Below are 23,190 nucleotides of genomic sequence, written 5' to 3'. Positions count from 1 at the left end.
TTCGACTGAGCAAGAGCGCACCAAATGATCTTCAAATCTTTTCACCTAATTCCTTCTTGGTGATTTGTCTTTTGAAATCTAACTTGAAATCAAGAATGTATAATTTGTAAATGTTTCTAAAAAGCTATCCCACTGATGAATCTATTTGTTAGATTCTCACCCCAGTGTTTTAAACATAACCAATGTGTGTTTCCCTATTTAACAATGTGGGTGTGTTGTTCAGTAAACTGGTATCAATCAAATACAAGTCTGAACATTAGAGGGCCAATCTGAGGCTCTGGTTTCAGGGAAGAGGCAGGAAAAGGGAGAGTTGCCAAGAGTTATCCCATTTAAAAGCTTTCCCAGCAGAAGGAACATTGCAGAGTTTCAGCCGGGCCTGGTGCTGAAAAGGAACAGGAACACACTGACTTGATGTTAGTGAATTGATACTCTACCACTGCTCGCACAGACTCTCATGTCTGATATTTAGACATGGGAAACCTGGTGCATATGGGAACTTTGCTGCTTTTTGCAATAGCACTGGCACAATTAAGACTGGTCAAAAATCAAGAGGCTGAGACAGACACCGGTAAGTTATATGTTTCACAACTACTTTTTTGGTCACATTCCTTACAACAGCCTTTTTTAAATCACAGTATGTTCTTTGATGTGCGTTGCACAATGTCAGGAAACAATGTTTTGTGTAGCAGCTGTGCACCGTTCTGTCAAGGAGCTAGTTAATTGAAAGTTTCACACGGCTGAAAATCGACCCAGTTAGAATGCATATTATCCCGTGAGAAAAAAATAAGTGGCACTAAAACAGATCAGAATTAACAAAACGTCTTCACGCATGATAGTGAGATTCCAGTTAGATCCACGAGAAGCCTCACCCTGGCAAAATAAAATTGAGATCATAAGGAAATGACAATTGTGGAATAGCAGGAACGGTGTTTGGTTAAAATCCAAGTGTTTGCTTTTAACAAAAGTTTATCAAATCTTTACGCTCGTGAGCATCTGAAGTTCAGCACCCCAAGGCGGAGCCCTCAGCATTTCACTGTTTTTTTTCTGTCTCTGATAATGTAAAGACAGCCTCCAAGTTGCAATGGGGCTGATTAAGAGCCAGATGGCTTGTTTGCCACGTTGTATAAATGATCATATGCATTAGCTTTTGCTTTATGTTACACTGACAGCATCTGATCCAGTCCAGACCCTTACATTAGATCTTGCCAATTCCAGTGCTATGTCACCCATTACTGACTGGTGAAAAAAGTCTGGCATTTAAGTACCTCACTGTGCACATGCTAGATATTTTCCCCTTACAGGGAACTGTTAAGAGAGAGTTATATAATTGAACTGCACAGTTATGGACTGGTGGGCTCACTTGATTTATTTTTGCATTCATTGATATTCTGACTTTGGAATTTACACTTGATATAGCAACTTAAGGCAAACTCTTCTAAATAGCACTTGAAGGGATTATAATGTTTTTGGTGCCACTGTTACTATTGTCATTGTGAAGAATATGTCGAATTTTTAAATGTGATATATGAGGTATCAACAGCAAGAATAAACAGACAAATTGGTCCTCAGAAACACATTCCGATGTTACTTATAACAATGTAGTTTGCCGGTCGGGTTCACTTTTTCATCTACAACTACGTAATGTTAATAACACAGTGAATCATGTTGCATGCATCTTAAGAATTGAGGCCTTAATGCAACCCTGAATCTGAAAGTGTGCTTCATTGTTTGATATTTTTCAAAGAGACTTGAACGTAGCTTTTGCCATATCTTTAATGTGGATCTTCATTCCACAGCTTGAAAAGCCGATTAAATGCATAACATGTACATTTATGAAGTTGTTTCTGTGAGGAAACTTCCATCACTTGGTTCACTGAGCACTGATGCTGTTAAAAGTAACACATGCACTTCTTAATACTCAAGTGCTTCCTCACCGTAAAAGAACGCCTTAAATTACTTAAAGACCATCTGCATGTTGGTATGCTCCTGGGGGAAAAGCTTATACAAAAGATCCAAAATCTGTTTTCTATTCTTCTCCACCAACCAAAAGCCCTTAAATGAATTGCTTGATTAACTTATTCCACTGTGATATATAGCCATGGGGAAATAGATTACAGATCACGTCATTGCAGAGCAGACTTGCCAAATAAAATCCACATCAAACATAATGTTCCTCTTATGCTTTTGCTCCATTTCCAATGAAGCATTAATGAGCAAAGATTAAAAGAAGTCAAAACTCACAGACCTGGTTGGAAATAGAATTCAAAGACTGAAATGTTGTGGGCAGGAGTGGACTGACAGGATTTGATTTAAAAGTTAATGCTTTCTCCCTTACACGAAACAAATTTTCTTTCAGAAACGGACAACTGCAGGATGAGAAATGTGTTTCGTTTATAAATGAGTTTTTGAAAAATGTTAGCTTTGAACCAAACCTGACAATTGGTATTCTTGCAGCTTTAAATGTTATTAATCAGCAATGTATGTTCTTGAAGTAATAACATGCATGTCGTGTTGGATGGAAGATTTTAAAATCTTTTTCCTCACACACTTGGCCACATGGTTTGGTTTTTGTAGGGGAGAGATTTTACAATCCGGATTTGTTAAAGCGAGAACAGTTTGGGCAAATTGAATAGCCTCTGATCCTCAGCAGAAACTTTCCTATTTCTAATACCAAATCCTGATCCAATGGCTGAAAAGCATTGTGCAGAACGTTTGCCGAGTTTACAACATGATGGGGGAGCAGGCTCATTCTTTTGGTGGTCGTCCTTTCACTAAAATCGTTCTATTTGTTTTCAATGGGCTGATATGATAAAGAAATCAAAATAAGTCCATCATCCATCCATTGACTGTAGATTGCTGAATTACACTCTTCAGGGGTTTAGTTCAATTTTAGCTGGGGTCGGGTGTGCTTTGAATGTGTGCCTTGCGAGATAGAAGCACAATTGCAAAGGGCACCATACTTGCAGGGGTTTACGGAGTTGTTTGTAGCCCCCTAGTGGGCAACCTCAATGTACAACTTGAAGAAAGCATATTCCTCAGAACTGTCTCCAAAGTGACCATGGTCTGGAACCATCTCAAAATCAAGTACTACAGTTTACAGCACTTATACAGCACTGGCATTTTACACAAGCCTTTTATATTCTATCTAGTTAAGGTGATTGTTATATTACTGGCAGCGTGATGGCACAGTGGTTAGCACTGCTGCCTCACAACGCTAGGGACCCGGGTGTCTGTGCGGACTCTGCACGCTCTCCCCGTGTCTGCGTGGGTTTCCCTCGGGTGCTCTGGTTTCCTCCAGAGACGTGCTAGTTAGGTGCATTGGCCATGCTAAATTCTCCCTCAGTGTACCTGAACAGGCGCGCCAGAGTGTGGCAACTAGGGGATTTTCACAGTAACTTCATTGCAGTGTTAATGTAAGCTTACTTGTGACACTAATAAATAAACTTTTAAACTTTTCTCCTTAAAATTGAAATGAGCTTATACCAAGAAGAAGTAAGACGTCTGATTATTTCATTTATTATAGTTCAAACTTGTCACCTATGTTACAAAGAATGAGGACATTTGAGTGGCGTAACTACTCTTATAAGAAGTTATGAAACAGAACAGATGATTTGACTGATTAGAACGAAAATATGTTCCCTATGAAGGGTAGCTGGGAGCTTCCTGAGCTTTATATTTGATAAACAAAATATTATTTATCGAAGCCAAAGAATGTAAATGTTTTTGGAATTCTTTTGTCACTTAGCACTGAATATAAATTAAAAACATGAAATGCTTTAAATGGTAAGTGGAAACAGGAGGGACTTTGTTTAGAATTAAGCTTGGGAGGATTACATTATGCATTTGCGTGGGAATAATACAACACAGTGAAAATATTCAGTGCAACTGCACTGTTTTCAGTACAATTGAACCCTGATCAATGCAGGACTGATTTTCTGGAAATGTTATGCTTGGATCAGGGTTCTGTTTGATGATGACTTTTCCCAAATGGAAGAAATTGGGAGTGGGACCGTTATGATTGGATTCAGCATTACTTTATCCAGATGCCACCAGAGGTAGGTTGGCTCACTTCTAAAGAGAGAGGAAGGTCATAGTTTAAATGTGCAACTTCAAAACGAAGAAAAAAATGACACAAGCTGGGGAACAGAACTCAGCGAAGTATTCTTCTTTTAGCAGCTACTGCCTGCACCGCTGCTGGCTCGTTTTCCACCCCCAGTGCCCGTGGAAGGGTAGACAAAAGAAGTAGGCCTTAGGCCTTGTGCTCAGTCTCTGCCTCCTCAGATTGGAGAAGAGGAGGTGGGTAGCAAGGTCGTGCAGAATGTAAAAAAAGAGAAGTGCTCATTTTCCTCGGTTTAGGGGTGGAGATTTTTAATGTGGTGACATGAATGTAGTTGCAATCCTCGCAGGAGTGATTGGATATCTATTTTGATTCTCTATCCACAAGGCTCTTCAAGGGCAGGCCTGTGCACACTAGGAGTGCTCCATTGGGTAAACCCAGGCAGGGTGGAGATGGTGAGCAAGGGGTGTGTGGGGGTGGGGGTCAGGAGCAATAGAGTGGGGAAGAGAGACAAAAACCTGCTCTTTAGGTTTCTTGGTCACTAGTTTCTGAGCATCCTCAGAAAAAGGAGTCAAGAAGCTAATCATATTTTTAGTGCCTTGCCTTTATTGCACAGGGTGTTCTGGGATTGCCTGGGATCTCCCCCCTTTCTTTACCTTTACTGGGACCGTTATTGGTTATGAATCATGCTGCATTTACCTGCTGGCTTGACATTATGGTTGGTCTGGCTTGGCTGGCCTAGTCTATTTAAATGAGGCCTGAGGTTTAAAATTGTTTGGGTCTTAATTTCCAGATTTATTTATTTAAACTGAATTCAACTTCTCAAACTGTCTTGTCCTATTTTGACTCATTTTCTGCCGGTTCTCCAAGCGCTGTGATGTCATCAATACACTACCGTGCACTTAAACATATAGTGGCACAGTGGTTAGCACTGCTGCCTTACAATGCCAGGGACCTGGGTTCGATTCCCGGCTTGGGTCACTGTCTGTGTGGAGATCGCACATTCTCCTTGTGACTGTGTGGGTTTCCTCCGGGTGCTCTGGTTTCCTCCCACACTCCAAAGACATGCTGGTTGGGTGCATTGGCCATGCTAAATTCTCCCTCCGTGTACCCGAACAGGTGCCAGAGTGTGGCAACTAAGGGATTTTCACAGCAACTTCATTGCAGTGTTAATGTAAGCCTACTTGTGACACTAATAAATAAACATTTAAACTTTATGAACTAGGAGCAGGAGTCGGCCACTTGGCCCTTCAAGCCTGTGATGCGCGATATAACACACGAGAGGCTGGATGTACTCGGGAAATAAGGGCTTTTATTGCCAACAATAACAGAGCTACTATATACAGTACACGATCCCAGACTAAAGGGTCACCAGGCAGAGCAGTGACCTTTATACCTCTCCCAGGAGGCGGAGCCGACTGGGGTGTACCATAAGGACTATATTAACAGGTAGAACAGCCCAACCCTAACCCCAACAGTAACATATATACAGACTCATAGTACTGGCCAGACCATGGCTCAGCACTACCTGGTGGGAACCAACAATGGTTCACCACAGCCTGTTCCACCATTCAATAAGATTATGGCTAATTAGATTGTGTTCTAAACTCCACAATCCATCTACCCCCTTTGACTCCCTTGTTAGTCAAGAATCTATCTACCTCTGCCTTAAAAATATTCAATGTTTTGTCTTCAGTGTGTCTCCAGGGAAGAGAATTCCAAAGACCCATGACCCTGTGAGAGAAAAATAATTCTCCATCATAAATGGGAGGCCCCTTATTTTTAAACTGTGTCTCCTAGTTCGAGTCTCTCCCACAAGGGGAAACATCCTTTCAGCATCTACCCTGTCAAGCCCCATGATAAACATGATATTCATTGTATGATGTGTTATGATATAGAATGCTTATTCCATATTTCAGGTTACAATAAATGACCCATTTCTACGCTACATAAAATATTTCTTTAATCTCATACATTGAATATTTTGGAGAGATTAACAAAGCAGTTGAGATGTTGAGATATTAATATTGTCTACGAATGTATAAAGAAAAAATCACTGCAGATGCTGAACATCTGAAATAAAACAGAAAATGTTGGAAATACTCAGCAGGTTTGAAAGATATTGTGAATGACACTTTTCAGGGGTTTAGTTTAATGTTAGTTCAACTGATTTTAGCTTTCAGCTTGATGGCTTTTTATCAGGACACGCCAAGTATGATGTCACAGTAGGTTAGCAGAATAATGTTTTACCTCTTAGAATCATAGAATCCCTACAGAGCAGAAGGAGGCCATTCAGCCCACTGAGCCTGCACCGACAGCACTTCCACCCAGGCTCTATCCCCATAACCCTGTGTATTTACCCTACTAATCCCCCTGCCATTAAGGGTCAATTTAGCATGGCCAATCAACCAAATCCGCACACCTTTTTTGGAGTGTGGATGGAAACTGGAGCACACGGAGGAAACCCATGCAGATGCGGGGAGAATGTGCAAACTCAACATAGTAAGGAGTCTAACAACACCAGGTTAAAGTCCAACAGGTTTGCTACCAAATAAACCTGTTGGACTTTAACCTGGTGTTCTTAGACTCCTTACTGTGTTTACCCCAGTCCAACGCAGACATCTCCACATCATGAAACTCAACATAGACAGTCACCCAAGGCCAGAATTGAACCCGGGTCACTGGAGTTGTGAGGCAGCAGTGCTAACCACTGTGCCACCGTGTCGCCCAGTCTTGTTTGAGCCCCAGTCACATTGATGTGATGAAAGCTCCTGCCTGAATAACCTCTATATTAACCAGTTTGGGGCTGTCAGTCCAGTTCCTTATGTTTGTCTGGATGGCAGAAAAATGCTTCGACTTCATCACAGGTTTTAGTTATTTTATAAATCACTTTAAATCAGTGCTCTCTCATTCTTGATCCTTTTATGCAACTGTTCCCATTTGTTAAAGGATCAAGAAATAGAGAGCACAGATTTAAAATGATTTGCAAAAGAAGCGAATGTGATGTGAGGAAAAACTTGTTCGGATCTGGAATGAGCTGCCTGGATGTGAGGTTCAAGTACGACATTCAAGAGGGCATTAGATGATTACTTGAATAGAAACAATACGCAGAGGCACAGGGATAAGGCAGAGGAATGGCATTATGCCATAATGCTCATTTGGAGAGCCGGTGTAGACAAGATGGGCCAAATGGCCTCCCTCTGCACCGTAACGATTCTGTGAACCTGGTAATATCACTCAGCGAGTGTAAGAATGATTGGTGCAGGAACTGGAAAAATTCACAGTATGGCAGAAAAGGACCCTCTTCAGATCCTGTGGCAAATAAAATATCTCAGTATACTAGCAACTGTCTATGCCAATAGTGAGTGAAAGCTTATCGTGTTTGTATGACATTCTTCCCTGGGCAATAATAGAGTCATTAGTGTATTTTATATAGACTAATGTCTCTTTTACAATAATGACAGAGAACTACTATACGACTGCCTTAAATGCTTGTCTACTCTTTTAGCAACTGTACATTGTAGTTTAATCATAGAGTCCCTACAGTGCAGAAGGAGGCCATTCAGCCCATCGAGTCTGCATCGACCACAATCCCACCGAGGCCCTATTCCCATAACCCCATCTATTTACCCTAGCTAGCTCCCTGACACTAAGGGGCAATTTATCATGGCCAATCAACCTAACCCGCACATCTTTGGACTGTGGGAGGGAACCGGAGCACCCGGACTAAACCCACGTAGACACAGGGAAAACATGTAGACTCCACACAGACAGTGACCCAAGCTGGGAATTGAACCCGGGTCCCTGGTGCTGTGAGGCAGCAGTGCTAACTACTGTGCCACCGTGCTGCCCTGTTGGGGAAGAATGGGAGGGTTCTCTAACTTTGACCCTTGTAGTGCCTACTTGAGAGATTAATGCTGACACAGGATAGCAGGTTAATAGCATTTCCATTCACTGGGACAAGGATTTCCAAACCTTTGGAGCTAGGTGCTAGATATAGATATCAACATTAGTTGCAGATTGCAAAAGATGATTCAATAATCCGAGTCCCACGCATTAAAAGTGAGACCCTGCTTAGTACACAGGAACACACCATGCGAGGCCTCACATCCCTCTTCTTCCTCAAAGTGGGATTGTTTTGCTCCCTCTCATAATCTCTTCGTGTTCCAACAACTTTATTTCTGGTCATCTCTCCTCTTTCATCTCTTCACATCTGTGTTCACTGGGGAAAGGATTAAAGGAGGGATCAAATTCATGAATATTTAATGGAATCTTTCCAGGATCACAGTGATCTGGAATAGGGAGGAAGGAGACAGGAGGACAGGAGGACAGAGACTGGGATTTTATCAGGACTGGGGAAAAAAAGATATTTCCCAATTGGACAACTTCAACCACTGAGGGAGGAGCCTTTCCAAATCTGTGAATTTTAAACAGCACAAGGAATTGCCTGGGGCCTTATGAGAGGAATCATCAAAATTCCAGGGCTGTGTTTAGTCTGTGAGCTGTCTCTTTGTCTTCACAGCCTTTTTATCCCTGAACTTAATGTGCACAGTTCATAGCAAAGTAAATATGTAAAGTCTGCAATGCTTCACTGGTGTCATTATTATAATTATGGGTAGAATTTTAACCCCCAAAAAACAGATGGGTTAGGGTCACGTGAGAAGTTATAGTGTTAAAAATCTTAGAAAAGCCAGCAAATACCGAGCGACAAGGACTCTTGGAATGCACAAGCCAACCTTTGCCTTGTTTAAAATTCCTAGACTTTGAAAAGGCTATTTCCTTATTGGGTGAAGCTGCCCAATTGGAAATTATCTCAGTCCTCCAAGGCTGACAATGTTAAAGGCATATTCTCAGGTACTTGCTAAATCCAGCACATCTGCCTCACCAGACCAGTGTAATCAAACAATCCTTCCACCGTCTAGGCCCGTAATTACCCCCACTGCTGCATCTATTTCCCCTCTGAAGCCTCCGATCTCCTCTCACTGCCCCCCCCCCCCCCCCGCTACCCACCCCACCGGCTATCGCCACTAAGACCAATTTCTACCCTCCCCCAAAACTTCTAGCTTCATCCTCAGGATTCTTCCCTCTCTACTAACTATCTTCATGCCCATCTGCACACCACTCCCCTCCATCTCCTTGCTTAGGCCTTGGGCCTACTTGGTCCAATAGCCTCCTCCTCAAGTATTCCCGACTTGACTGGATGTCAAGCATGTCAGTCAGGCTGAGCCCATGGATGGGAAACCTGTCAGTGCTGTCACATTCGTGCTGTGGAATTAGAACTGTACAGCACACAGAGAAACACCAAATTCCTGGTTTCTCGCATGTTACCAGTCACAGCGGGTCAGAAATCCACCCTCATGTAACTGGAGAACTTCATTTGCCAAATAGAATTTTACTGGGATGTTGCACAACATTAGATTTGATTTCACTTCGGTTCTATTCGGGTGAACATTCCAGTGACAATTGCGAGCTTGTTCCAGCAGAATGGAAGGTTGGGTTCAAAGAACGAGCATGAGACAATAATGAACAACGAACCGGTCTTGGTATAAGCAGTGGTCAAACAGTTTGGAGTGCTGTTGTTGCCAACAAGTCAGTGACTTCTCTACGCACATTCTATGGAGCAAAGCAAATGCTGGTATCAATATATCACTGAAGTGGATGCTGTGCAGGCGGGCTGCTGGGCTTGCTTAAGGGACATATAAAGCTCGGAATGAGAAACTATAATTCAATCCAGTGTGTTCACTCCTTGCACAGGCCGTTTAAAATTCATTATTTATTGGACTCTTCCCAATTCACTTGATTGCGAAAAGGACAGATTCAGCAAGCTGCTCCTTATTCTCCCCCAGCCCTCCTTCCACTGATTACCTACCCGGGGTGAGTTGGGGCTCACCCGTGACCCTCCCCTTCCACTGAACGAAGATAGAGGGCTAGGATTTGGGGAGAGGAGAGGATCTGCTGGCTTTCTGCTCATTTTGTTCATCTCAAATTGTGTGGGGAGCGAGGTAAGGTTTTAGAGATATCCGCTCCAAGGCACAACCATGGAAATGATGAGTTGAAGCCAGGATGTCATTATCCATCCTAAATTCCATTATTTCCGCTCAAGAGTCCATTGATCTGACTGCAGCAGTGAAACAAAGCAACAGCTGAGGAAGATTGATGCTGGAATCTTAATGATGAATTGCTGTGTTCCATTGTGCTGTTAGAGCCTCATTATCTTAGATTGGACTTTGGCCATCTTTTGTTGCTCTTGATTTTGGAGGCTCCCAGCTCCATTTGAGCCTGCCTTGCAGTGCTGTGTTTTGTTGTTTGACAAGATTTGTTGAGGCTCTGTTGGAGCAGCAAGAGGAATGGGGGGAAAGGTAGGAGGTCAACCTCTAAGGCACAATGTCTCACGGACATTGAATCACCAGATAATAGAAGAAATGTTGGCTGGCCAGCTGATTAGGTTTGAGAGATGAGTAAGATAATGTGGCCAATCATTTTTATTAGATCACTGGGTTTCCACAAGTGCTTGGTGCAACAGATTGAGTTATTGCCTGTAAGAGCCCCTAGAGTCAATGTGGACTAACAGGCCCTATACCCTCTCAATAGATGAGAATAGTTGGGTGGTTTGTCTTTGACTGGCTCAAATGCGATGGGCTGAAAGGCCTTTTTCTGTGCTGTATACCTCTATGACTCTAATATATAAATAGACAGTTATCCATGTATATCAATACTCAGTGTGCAGGGAGATACCACGATTCATAGAACCTCCAATCCGCTTTCCATCCCTACCACTGTCCAGAAATGGCTGTTATCAAAGTCACAAGTGACATGCTATGTGACGGTGTCAAAGGTAAGCTATTCCTCATAATCTTTCTTGGTCACTTTGCAGCCTTCCACTTGGTTGGGGCCTGGACAGGGAAGAATTTATAAAATGCGTACAGGAAGATTCTTTGGAACAATATGTTGACAGTCCAACTAGAGAGGGGGCTATACTGGATCTAGTACTGGGGAATGAGCCGGGTCAGGTCATCAAAGTTTCAGTAGGGGAACATATGGCAAATCGTGACCACAATTCTGTAAACTTTAGGATAGTAATGGAAAAAGATAAGTGTTGTCCTATGGGTATGGTGCTGAATTGGGGGAAGGTGCTGAATTGGGGGAAGGCGAACTACAGCCGGATTAGGCAGGATCTGGTGGCTGTTGATTGGGAGAGGCTGTTCGAGGGTAAATCCACATCTGGGACGTGGGAGTCTTTTAAGGAGCAGTTGATAGGACTGCAGGACAGGCATGTGCCTGTAAAGAGGAAGGATAGGAAAGGTAGGATTTGGGAGTCGTGGATAACCAGTGAAATTGTGGGTCTAATCAAAAAGAAAAAAGAGGCATACATGAGGTCCAGGCAGCTAAAAACAGATGGAGCACTGGAGGAATACAGAGAAAGTAGAAAATAACTCAAACAGGGAGTTAGAAGGGCAAAAAGGGGTCACGAAATGTCTTTGACAGACAGGATTAAGGAGAATCCTAAGGCATTTTATACATACGTTAGGAACAAGAGGGTTGTGAGGGAACGAATCGGACCTCTCAGGGACAAAGGAGGGGAATTATGCTTAGAACCAAAGGAAGTAGGAGAGATCCTAAACGAATACTTTGCATCAGTATTCACAAAGGAGAGGGACATGTTGACTGGTAGTGTCCCAGAGTGTTGACCCGTTAGAAAAAATCTCAATTACAAGGGAGGAAGTGTTAGGTTTTTTAGGAAATGTTAAGACAGACAAATCCCCAGGGCCAGATGGCATCTATCCTAGACTCCTCAGGGAGGCAAGAGATGAAATTGCTGGGCCTCTAACAGAAATCATTGTCTCTTCACTGGACACAGGTGAGGTCCCAGAGGATTGGAGGATAGCAAATGTGGTCCCGTTATTTAAGAAGGGTAGCAAGGATAACCTGGGTAATTATAGGCCGGTGAGCTTGACGTCCGTGGTAGGGAAATTGTTGGAGAAGATTCTTAGAGATAGGATATATGCGAATTTAGAACTGAATAATCTCATTAGCGATAGACAGCATGGTTTTGTACGAGGAAGATCATGCCTCACAAACTTGGTTGAGTTTTTTGAGGAGGTTTAGATAGGATGGACGTAGGGAAGTTGTTTCCATTAGCAGGGGAGACTAGGACGCGGGGGCACAGCCTTAGAATAAAAGGGAGTCACTTTAGAACAGAGATGAGGAGAAATTTCTTCAGCCAGAGAGTGGTAGGTCTGTGGAATTCATTGCCACAGAGGGCTGTGGAGGCCGAGACATTGAGCGTCTTCAAGACAGAAATTGATAAATTCTTGATTTCTCGAGGAATTAAGGGCTATGGGGAGAGAGCGGGTAAATGGAGTTGAAATCAACCATGATTGAATGGTGGAGTGGACTCGATGGGCCGAATGGCCTTACTTCCGCTCCTATGTCTTATGGTCTTAGGTGACAAAAACGATTGACGAGGGAAGGGCCGTGGATTTCGTCTATATGGATTTTAGTAAAGCGTTTGACAAGGTCCCTCATGGCAGGCTGGTGCAAAATGTTAAATCTCACGGGATGAAAGGTGAGCTAGCTAGATGGGTGGAGAACTGGCTTAGCCATAGAAGACAGAGGGTAACAGTGGAGGGGTCTTTTTCTGGTTGGAGGTCTGTGACTAGTGGTGTTCACAGTAAGAAGTTTAACAACACCAGGTTAAAGTCCAACAGGTTTATTTGGTAGCAAAAGCCACACACAGGCTTTTGCTACCAAATAAACCTGTTGGACTTTAACCTGGTGTTGTTAAACTTCTTACTGTGTTTACCCCAGTCCAACGCCGGCATCTCCACATCATGACTAGTGGTGTTCCGCAGGGCTCTGTACTGGGACCTCTGCTGTTTGTGATATATATAAATGATTTGGAGGAAGATGTAGCTGGTGTGATCAGTAAGTTTGTGGACGACACGAAGATTGCTGGAGTTGCGGATAATGATGAACATTGTCAGAGAATACAGCAGGATATAGATAGGCTGGAACATTGAGCGGAGAAATGGCAGATGGAATTTAATCCAGATAAATGTGAAGTGATGCATTTCGGTAGATCTAATGTAAGGGGGAGCTATACAATAAATGGCAGAACCATCAGGAGTATAGACACACAGAGGGAACCGGGTGTATAAGTCCACAGATCCTTAAAAGTGGCAGCACAGGTGGAGAGGGTGGTCAAGAAGGCATATGGCATGCTTGCCTTTATTGGACGGGGCATAGAATATAAAAGTTGGCATATGATGTTGCAGCTGTATAGAATGTTGGTTAGGCCAGATTTGGAATACTACGTCCAGTTCTGGTCGCCACATTACCAGAAGGACGTGGAGGCTTTGGAGAGAGTACAGAAAAGGTTTATCAGGATGTTGCCTGGTATGGAGGGTCTTAGCTCTGAGGAGAGATTGGGTAAACTGGGGTTGTTCTCCCTGGAAAGATGGAGGATGAGGGGCGACCTAATAGATGTGTATAAAATTATGAAGGGCATAGATAGGGTGAACAGTGGGAAGCTTTTTCCCAGGTCGGAGGTGACGAACACAAGGGGTCACGGGTTCAAGGTGAGGGGGGCAAGGTTCAACACAGATGTCAGGGGGACGTATTTTACACAGAGGGTGGTGGGGGCCTGGAATGCACTGCCAAGCAAGGTGATTTGAAGCGGACATGCTGGGATTGTTTAAGACTTATCTAGATAGCCACATGAACAGACTGGGAATAGAGGGATACAAACAAATGGTCTAGTTGGGCACATGAGCGGCGCAGGCTTGGAGGGTCGAAGGGCCTGTTCCTGTGCTGTATTGTTCTTTGTTCTTTGTTTGTTCTTTGATACATGATCCTCCTTCTAAGCCTGTTCACAGCTGTATAGTTTGATGGGACTGCACTCACCTAGTTCCATTTGTAAGAGGATCACTTGCAATGTCTTCACTTGCTTCTCCCTCACCCTTACCTCGAGTGTCCCCTCAGAGACTATGCTTGGGCTCATCCTATTTCTCATCTGCCCCTCGCCGACATCTTCTGAAATCTGGAGGCACAATGTCGACAATGACGACACCCAGCTATACCTCACCACAGCTCTCTCGACCTCGCCAATCTTCAGATCTGTAGGAGCAGAAATTCCCTCCAATTAAATATTGGGGAGACTGAGGATTTTGGTCCCTGATCCAAACTCTATTCTCGAGCTACTGATTCCATCCCTCTCCCTGGCAACAACCTGAGGCTAAAACAATCTGTTCACAAACTTAGTGCCATATGTTATTCTGAGATGAGCTTCCAACCACATATTTGTGCCATCAGTAAAACTATCGATTTTCACCTCCTTGCCATTGCCTGACTTTGCCTTGCCACAACTCATCTGCTCTGAAACCCTCATTCATGCCTTTTCTACCTTTAGAGCTTGATTATTTCAATGCACTTCTGGCTGTTCTCCCATGTTCTACCCTCTGTAAACTGAGGCCCTCCAAAACTCTGCTGCCTGTGTCCTAACTTGCACCAAGACCTATTCCCCTATCACCCCTTAACTTCCTGACTTGCATTGACTCCCAGTCAAACAGAATCTTGATCTTCAAATGGTTGTCCTTTTTTCAAATCCCTTCATGGTCTGTTATGGGGTTGTCATGATGTTTTTCTTGTTGTAGTTAAAACTATCGTTCTCCTCAAGTGCCAAACAAAGTCATGGAGTGGTTTAAGATGATTTATTATGACAGTGACAGGACCCTGACCAAATCTTTAAGTAGTCTCACAACACTAGGTTAAAGTCCAACAGGTTTATTTGGTAGCACGAGCTTTCGGAGTGTCACTCGTTCTTCAGGTGAGTGAGGAGTTGTGTTCACAAACAGGGCACAGACACAAACTCAATTTACAAGGTAATGGTTGGAATGCGAGTCTTTACAGGTATTCAAGTATTAATGTGAGTGGAGAAAGGGTTAAGCACAGGTTAAAGAGGTGTCTATTGCCCCCAGCCAGGACAGTTAGTGAGATTTTGCAAGCCCAGGCAAGTCGTACGGGATACAGATAGTGTGACATGAACCCAAGATCCCGGTTGAGGCCGTCCTCATGTGTGTGAAACTTGGCTATCAGTTTCTGCTCAGTGATTCTGCGTTGTCGTGTGTCATAAAGGCCGCCTTGGAGAACGCTTACCCGAAGATCAGCCTCTGATAGCCAAGTTTCGCACACATGAGGATGGCCTCAACTGTGATCTTGGGTTCATGTCACACTATCTGTAACCCCCACGACTTGCCTGAGCTTGCAAAATCTCACTAACTGTCCTGGCTGGAGACAATACACATCTCTTTAACCTGTGCTTAACCCTCTCTCCACTCACATTGTCTGTACCTTTGAGACTTGATTACCTGTAAAGACTCGCATTCCAACCATTATCTTGTAAATTGAGTTTGTGTCTATGTATGCCTTGTTTGTGAACAGAACTCCCACTCACCTGAAGAAGGAGCGACACTCCGAAAGCTTGTGCTACCAAATAAACCTGTTGGACTTTAACCTGGTGTTGTGAGACTTCTTACTGTGCTTACTCCAGTCCAACGCCGGCATCTCCATATCAAATCTTTAAGACCAGCCGGAGTGCCGAATTCAGAAAGAGACATGCAATTATAGTTTCAAATTCGATTACAAGCAATAAGCATATAGCTATCAAAGTACAGGAGTTATCTCTATCCATTCATAGTTATTGATTAAGGTTACATCATGCATACATAAGGGTTTGGTGTCCAGTTATAACTTGTGCATGTTTTCCTAATTATATCAGCAAGCAATGATAACGATATCTCTGACCAATGGTATACATCGACCTCCCTTTACATTGTTTCTTGTTCTAAAGGGCAAACATGAGCGGCAGCTGCACATCATTCAATTAAATGATCCTTGACTCTTATCTGGGTCTGTTTAAATCATGACCTGTGGTTTTCACAGAGCTTTTCCTCTGTTACTGAGATACAGCTTGCAGCTTAAGTGATTTTTAATTTTTAAAAATGTTATTGTTATTTATTTATTAGTGTCACAAGTAGGCTTACGTTAACACTGCAATGAAGTTACTGCGAAAATCCTCTAGTCGCCACACTCCAGTGCCTGCTCAGATACACTGAGGGAGAATTTAGCATGGCTAATGCACCTAACCAGCACTCTATCCAGACTGTGGGAAGGAAACCGGAGCACCCAGAAGAAACCCATGTAGACATGGGGAGAACCTGCGTACTCTGCACAGACAGTGACCCAGCTGGGAATTGAACCCGGGCCCCTAACACTGTGAGGCACCAGTGCTAGACACTGTGCCACAAACTTGTGTGATTATTAACCCTTTCATGGTCTATCTCTGTAATTTTCTCTGGCCCCACAACCCTCTGAGGTAGTTACTCCTATGAAGTGTATTCAGACTTTTTATTAGATTAAAGGCTCTTTATAAGTATAAGTTGTTTTTGTTGTTATCCTTTGGTTGGGGGGTGGGGAGGAAGGGAGGGGGGTGGGGGGGGAGCTGTTTGTAGATTGTTTATGCACCTTTTCCAAAATCAAGGACAAGTCAATGACAGACTTCTTGGAGATATAAGTTATTCAGCTCAGGCTATTGAGAAGGTCCAGCTTTGCATTGGAAGAACACTATATGATAAGGCTCTCAGCCACTTCAATTTGAATGAGACAGACCTTTGGGATGTTCAAGAGAAGATTCAGGTAAAGAGAGAGTCTGGAGGGCTTCATCCAGTATGTTTCCAATGTTATCTTGTGAATTAGGAATCTTTTACACTCCGCACTCCGTTCCACTGCCAAATTCAGAAAAGACACTGGGCATCGATGACCTGCCTTTAAACATTCTTGTTCTCTGGTATATAGGCAGAGATTCCTGCTCTGCAATTGATTCCAGACTGTTCTGCGTTGTTGTGAAGCCTCTCTGATATTGCGAGACTGGTCCTGGCTACCAGCCTTACGTTTAAAGGCACATTTTTGGAGATGCTGTGTTTCTATCCCTTTTTCACGGCAGGACCCCTGAACTCATCATGCAGATGTTCTTCGGCTCAGACCTAACATCTCCTTAACATCTGGGCTCTTTTCTCTTCTTACAGATGTCGCCAGATCTGCTGAGATTTTCCAGCATTTTCTCTTTTAGTTTCCTTAACATCTCTTTTGAAACATCCTTCTCCACTTCCACCACCTCCTCTTCCTAGTTTATGAGTTGTGCAGTGGGCCAGTGCACACTGTCAATCTACAATTCGATATTCACTTTCCACACTGGTGACGTTGGTGACTACCTGAGTTACTGAATGAGTTGGCAGTGATGCATGGGTTAATATTTCCGGCCTGCCTTTGACTGTCCTATCATTGAGTCACTTGCTCTCGTTCACTCTCACTGCTACTTCTCTCCTGCTGCCAGCTCTGAGCACTGTAAAATCAGACAGCAACATGCAATGATCTTTCTGTTGGTCATTGTTTCTTCACTGCTGTGCTCATGTAAGGATGTCCTGAAAATATAAGTGCCAGAAGCCTTTGTTTCAGGATCTTTAATCCGTACTTGTTTCACACAAATCAACCAATGCAGGACATTCCACATTCCTTTCCCTTTTGTGTGAGGACCCGGTACCCCAACTGCCCACCATCTCACATCCTCTCCATCCGCTAGGTTAATGGGCAATTGCCAACTGGTTGTCTTCTGGTCGAAGCAATTTTCCAAGCCCCTTGCCCATGACATAATGAGTTCCCCCCCCCACCACCCCCATAAAAGGGTGGGATCCTCATTTCAATAAATTCCAATAAATTTAAATATAATTAAAGGGTTTCTTTGCGATATGTTTTCCCCTCACTGAATATTAATACTTTGCCAACATCAAGTCATGTTGGCGAAGTTCACAACAGGTTTATAAAAACTTGAAGCACCAGCGGTGCAAAGGTAAGTATAGCCCTCATGGAACATGCCCAGGTAATGCCCTGGCACTGCCCCCTAGTATCTTGGCTGTTGTCAGTGGCGGGCCCTCTGTGGAGCTCCATTGGGGGTGCACCCCAATTACTTCTGGGGATGGGGCACACTCCAATGTTTGTGTGGTTGATATGTCCCGATACCTGTGTGGTGATAATAGGGGGGTTGCTTTGTCCTAATGCTGGTGAATGGGTCACTTGTGTCATAGAATCCCTATAGCGCAGAAGGAGGCCATTTGGCCCATCGAGTCTGCACCGACTACAATCCCACCATTGCCCTCTCCCCTAATTATCGGGCAATTTAGTATGGCCAATCAACCTAACCTGAACACCTTTGAAGTGTGAGAGGAAACTGGAGCACCCAAAGGAAACCGGAGCACCCGAAGGAAACCCACGCAGACATGGGGAGAACGTGCAGAATCCGCATAGACAGTCACCCAAGGCTCGAATTGAACCCAGGTCCCTGGTGCTGTCGGGGGGGGGGGTAGTTTATTTTTAATCATATACTTGGGCGGGCGCGGGCACGGGCACATCCCCCCTGATTTCTGTGGAGCTGGCAATGCCAGGTCCATCAAGCCCTGCCTCACTAGTGTGATGGTGGAAACTAGGCCCCAGATTCTCTATGCACAGAGTGCACAGAATCTGTAGAGAAACCTCACTTGTGCAGCTGGGGAGCTACTTGCCGGTTTTCTCACTGAAACTGATTCCGCCCATTATTATTGTTATTGCTTTCACTCCCAGACTGATTTATTTGGCAAATAAAGTAGTATTTGTCACATTATACTCTTGAGTTCCTCAAGAAAATTATTTTTCAAAGAGCAGGATTCACCAAGGATAAACATATAATTGTGGAGTACCAGAATGTATTTGGGGGAGGTGATGGCCTAGTGGTATTATCGCAAGCCTATTAATTCCAGAAACCCAGGTTCAAATCTCGCCACGGCAGATGGTGGAATTTGAATTCAATTTTTAAAGATCTGGAATTAAGAATCATGATCATGAAACCATTGCCCACTGTCGGAAAAAAACCCATCTGGTTCACTCATGTCCTTCAGGGAAGGAAATCTGCAGTCCTTACCTGGTCGGGCCTACTTGTGACTCCAGAGCCACAGCAATGTGATTGACTGTCAACTGATCTTGGGTGACGAGGGATGGGCAATAAATGCTGGCCAGCCAGCGACGCCCATGTCCCATTAATGAATAAAAAAAACAGGCAACTTGTGTCTGTTTCACCATTCAACAAGATTATTGCTGATCTTCTATGTTAACTGCACTTTTCTAACTCATTTAACTCCATCTCTCCTCGTAAGTTTGATCCTAATATCCCTCAGTACTCAAAAAAATGATCTCAAAGAACAGAGAAAAGTACGGCACAGGAACAGGCCCTTCAGCCCTCCAAACCTGTGCCAATCATGGTGCCCTAACTAAACTAAAAAAAAAACCTTCTGCCCTTACTCAGTCCATATCCCTCAATTCCCTCCCTATTCATGTACCCATCCAGATGTCTCTTAAATGTTACTAATGTGCCTGCCTCCATCAGCTCCTCTGGCAGCGCATTCCAGGCACCCACCAGTCACTGTGTGAAAAACCTCCTCCGCATATCTCCCTTAAACTTTCCTCCCCTCACCTTGAACCTGTGCCCCCTTGTAATTGACACTTCCACCCTTGGAAAAATGGCTGAACATCCCAGAGTAGACAATTCCAAAGATTTACAAGCCTCTGAGTGAAAACATTTCTCCTTTTCTCCTCATTTCAGTCCTAAATAGCCAACGATTTAACCTGAGACTATGAACCCTAGTTCCAGACTCTGTAGTCAGGGAAACAGTCTGTTGGCATCTACCCAATCACACTCTTTATGAATTTTATACATTTCAATGAGATCACTTTTTGCTTTCCAGAGAGTATACGCTCATTTAACTCCATCTCTCCTCGTAAGTCAAATCCCTCATCAGGTGAATCAATCTGGTGAACACTTGTTGCACCCACTCCAAGGCAACTATATCCTTCCTTGGGAAGGAGACTGAAACTGTGCATAGTTCATGTTGGCTACAGGTTTATGTTGTCTACAGGTTTATACCTCGACGTTTGAAACTGCAGTATCAGGGATAATATTAGTCTGTAATGGGTAAAGCAGAGATGCATGGCAGATTGTTGCGAACATACTTACATTTGAGATCATGAAATTTATTCCTGAATTGAATGGGACACAAAGTTACTGTTCTGACAGCTCATTCAATATGGGCCTGGCTGCTGTGTGAGATCTCCTCTCACCCACTGGGGGAGGCAGTGGTATTGTCACTGGACTAGTAATCTAGCGACCCAAAGTATTGCTCTGGGGACCTGAGTTCGAATCCTACCCCGACAGATAGTGAAATTTGAATTCAATTAAAAGTCTGATGATGACCATGTTGTGTTGATTGTCAATTGCTGTAAAAACCCATCTGATTCACTAATGTCTTTAGGGAAGGGGATCTGTCGTCCTTAACTGGTCTGGCCTACATGTGACTCCGCCTCGCCCACCCGAGGCTCGTGAGATCCTGTCAGAGGTCAATGGAGAATGCTGTTCTGCGAGCCTTGCCTGCCCTGATTCTGGTAAAATTCCAGTCCAGACCTACAGCAATGTGGTTGATTCTTAAATGCCCTCAGGGATTGGACTAAATATGCCCAACGACGCCCACACCCCATGAACGAATATGAAAAAACATCCTTCCAGTGCCTAAATTTCAGTCAGGAGAATAATTACGTCTCTTCCCGAGAGGTTTGACGCTATCGCCTTACCAATTCCTTTAAGAGACGTGTCTTTAATTTTCAGCCTATTGGCCTAGCTTACGTTCTTGTGTAGCTTTAAGAGGAATCCAACATTTAATTCCAAAATACCTCCTCCATCCATGTATTTTCCAGATCTTTCTGGCATTCTTAACAATTGCTGGCAGTTCGTATATCTTTTACCTCTTCCAGCAATATTAAAATGAGCTGAACCCACAATTGTTAGTGGGGTCAGTGCTGAGGAAATTGAGAAGGCATAAACCTTGCCTATTGTGTTTCTGGCATTGAAACCTGGAGTTTTAGGTGTGTATTTTTGTATTGGACCCACAAGTTTGAGAGACTTGAACTTATGATGACAATAACACAATGGTTTTTGCCTCATAAAGGGGAAGTACAGTTGATCAATTGTAGTTATTTAAACATTTCTTGCTTCATTCATTATATAACAAAGAACAAGGAAAATTACAGCACATGAACAGGCCATTCGGCCCCTCCAAGCCTGAACCGACCATGCTGCCCGACTTAACTAAAGCCCCCTACCCTTCGGGGGACCATATCCCTCTATTCCCATCCTATTCATGTACTTGTCAAGACGCCCCTTAAAAGTCACTACCGTATCCGCTTCCACTACCTCCCCCTGCAATAAGTTCCAGGCACCCACTACTCTGTGTAAAAAATCTGCCTCATACATCTCCTTTGAACCTTGCCCCTCGCACCTGAAACGTATGCCCTCTTGTAATTGACTCTTCCACCCTGGGAAAAAGCTTCTGACTATCCACTCTGTCCATGCCTCTCATAATCTTGTAGACTTCCATCAGGTCTCCCCTCAACCTCCGTTGCTCCAGTGAGAACAAACCAAGTTTCTCCAAACTCTCCTCATAGCTAATGCCCTCCATACCAGGCAACATCCTGGTAAATCTTTTCTGTACCCTCTCCAAAGCCTCCACATCCTTCTGGTAGTGTGGCGACCAGAATTGAACACTATATTCTAAGTGCGGCCTAACTAAGATTATATAAAGCTGCAACATGACTTGCCAATTTTTAAACTCAGTACTCCGGCTGATGAAGGCAAGCATGCTGTATGCCTTCTTGACTACCTTCTCCACCTGCATTGCCACTTTCAGTGACCTGTGTACCTGTACACCCAGATCCCTTTGCCCATCAATACTCTTAAGGGTTCTGCCATTTACTGTATATTTCCTATCTGTATTAGACCTTCCAAAATGCATTACCTCACATTTGTCCGGATTAAACTCCATGTGCCATCTCTCTGCCCAAGTCTCCAACTGATCTATATCCTGCTGTATCCTCTGATGGTCCTCATCGCTATCTGCAAATCCACCAACCTTTGTGTCGTCCGCAAACTTACGAATCAATCCAGTTACATTTTCCTCCAAATTATTTATATATATTACAAACAGCAAAGGTCCCAGCACTGACCCCTGAGGAACACCACTTGTCACAGCCCTCCATTCAGAAACACACCCTTCCACTAGTACCCTCTGTCTTCTTTGACTGAGCCAGTTTTGTATCCACCTTGCTAGCTCACCTCTGACCCCATGCGACTTCACCTTCTGCACCAGTCTGCCATGAGGGACCTTGTCAAAGGCCTTACTGAAGTCCATGTAGACAACATCTACTGCCCTACCCTAATCAATCATCTTCGTCACTTCCTCGAAAAATTCGATCAAGTTCGTGAGGCATGACCTCCCCTTCACAAAACCAGGTTGCCTTTCACTAATACGTCCACTTATTTCTAAGTGGAATAAATCCTGTCTCGAAGAATCCTCTCCAATAATTTCCCTACCACTGATGTAAGGCTCACTGGCCTGTAATTACCTGGATTATTCTTGCTACCCTTCTTAAACAAAGGAACAACATTGGCTATTCTCCAATCCTCTGGGACCTCCCCTGTAACCAGTGAAGATACAAAGATTTCTCTCAAGGCCCCAGCAATTTCCTCCCTTGCCTCTCTCAGTATTCTGGGGTATATCCCATCAGGCCCTGGGGACTTGTCTACCTTATATATTTAAGTATAATAATGCACCTTATATTCAACAGTTGGCAGGTTGGCACAGTAGATGGCACTGCTGCCTCATAGTGCCAGGGACCTGGGTTCGATTCCTGGCTTGGGTGACTGTCTGTGCGGAATCTGCACATTCTCTCCGTGTCTGCATGGGTTTCCTCTGAGTGCTCCGGTTTCCTCCCACAGTCTGAAAGATGTGCTGGTTGGGTGCATTGGCCATGCTAAATTCTCCCTCAGTATACCTGAACAGGCGCCGGAGTGTGGCGACTGGGAGATTTTCACAGTAACTTCATTACAGTGTGAATGTAAGCCTACTTGTGACATTAATAAATAATCTTTAAACTTAAGCAAGAAGGAAGACAGACTTCACAACAAAGAAAATGAGAAGACAGGGTCCAAAAACAATTTTGAA

General features: G+C 43.8%; 1 protein-coding gene across 1 annotated transcript in view; it reads left to right on the top strand.

The window, feature by feature from the left end:
• The first annotated feature begins 376 nt into the window (after positions 1–376).
• col5a2b (collagen, type V, alpha 2b) overlaps positions 377–23,190 on the top strand; it is a 279,221-nt gene continuing 256,407 nt past the window's right edge. The window contains exon 1 of the mRNA XM_078228547.1: positions 377–568. Coding sequence (XP_078084673.1) covers positions 472–568 — 97 coding nt within the window. The 5' untranslated portion in view covers positions 377–471. The remainder of the gene's footprint in view (positions 569–23,190) is intronic.

The sequence above is a fragment of the Mustelus asterias genome, chromosome 14, assembly GCF_964213995.1.
Source record: "Mustelus asterias chromosome 14, sMusAst1.hap1.1, whole genome shotgun sequence".
In the NCBI taxonomy this organism is placed as follows: Eukaryota; Metazoa; Chordata; class Chondrichthyes; order Carcharhiniformes; family Triakidae; genus Mustelus; species Mustelus asterias.
The sequence above is the reverse complement of the archived record's forward strand: the minus strand, read 5'-3'. Positions and strand labels throughout refer to the sequence as shown.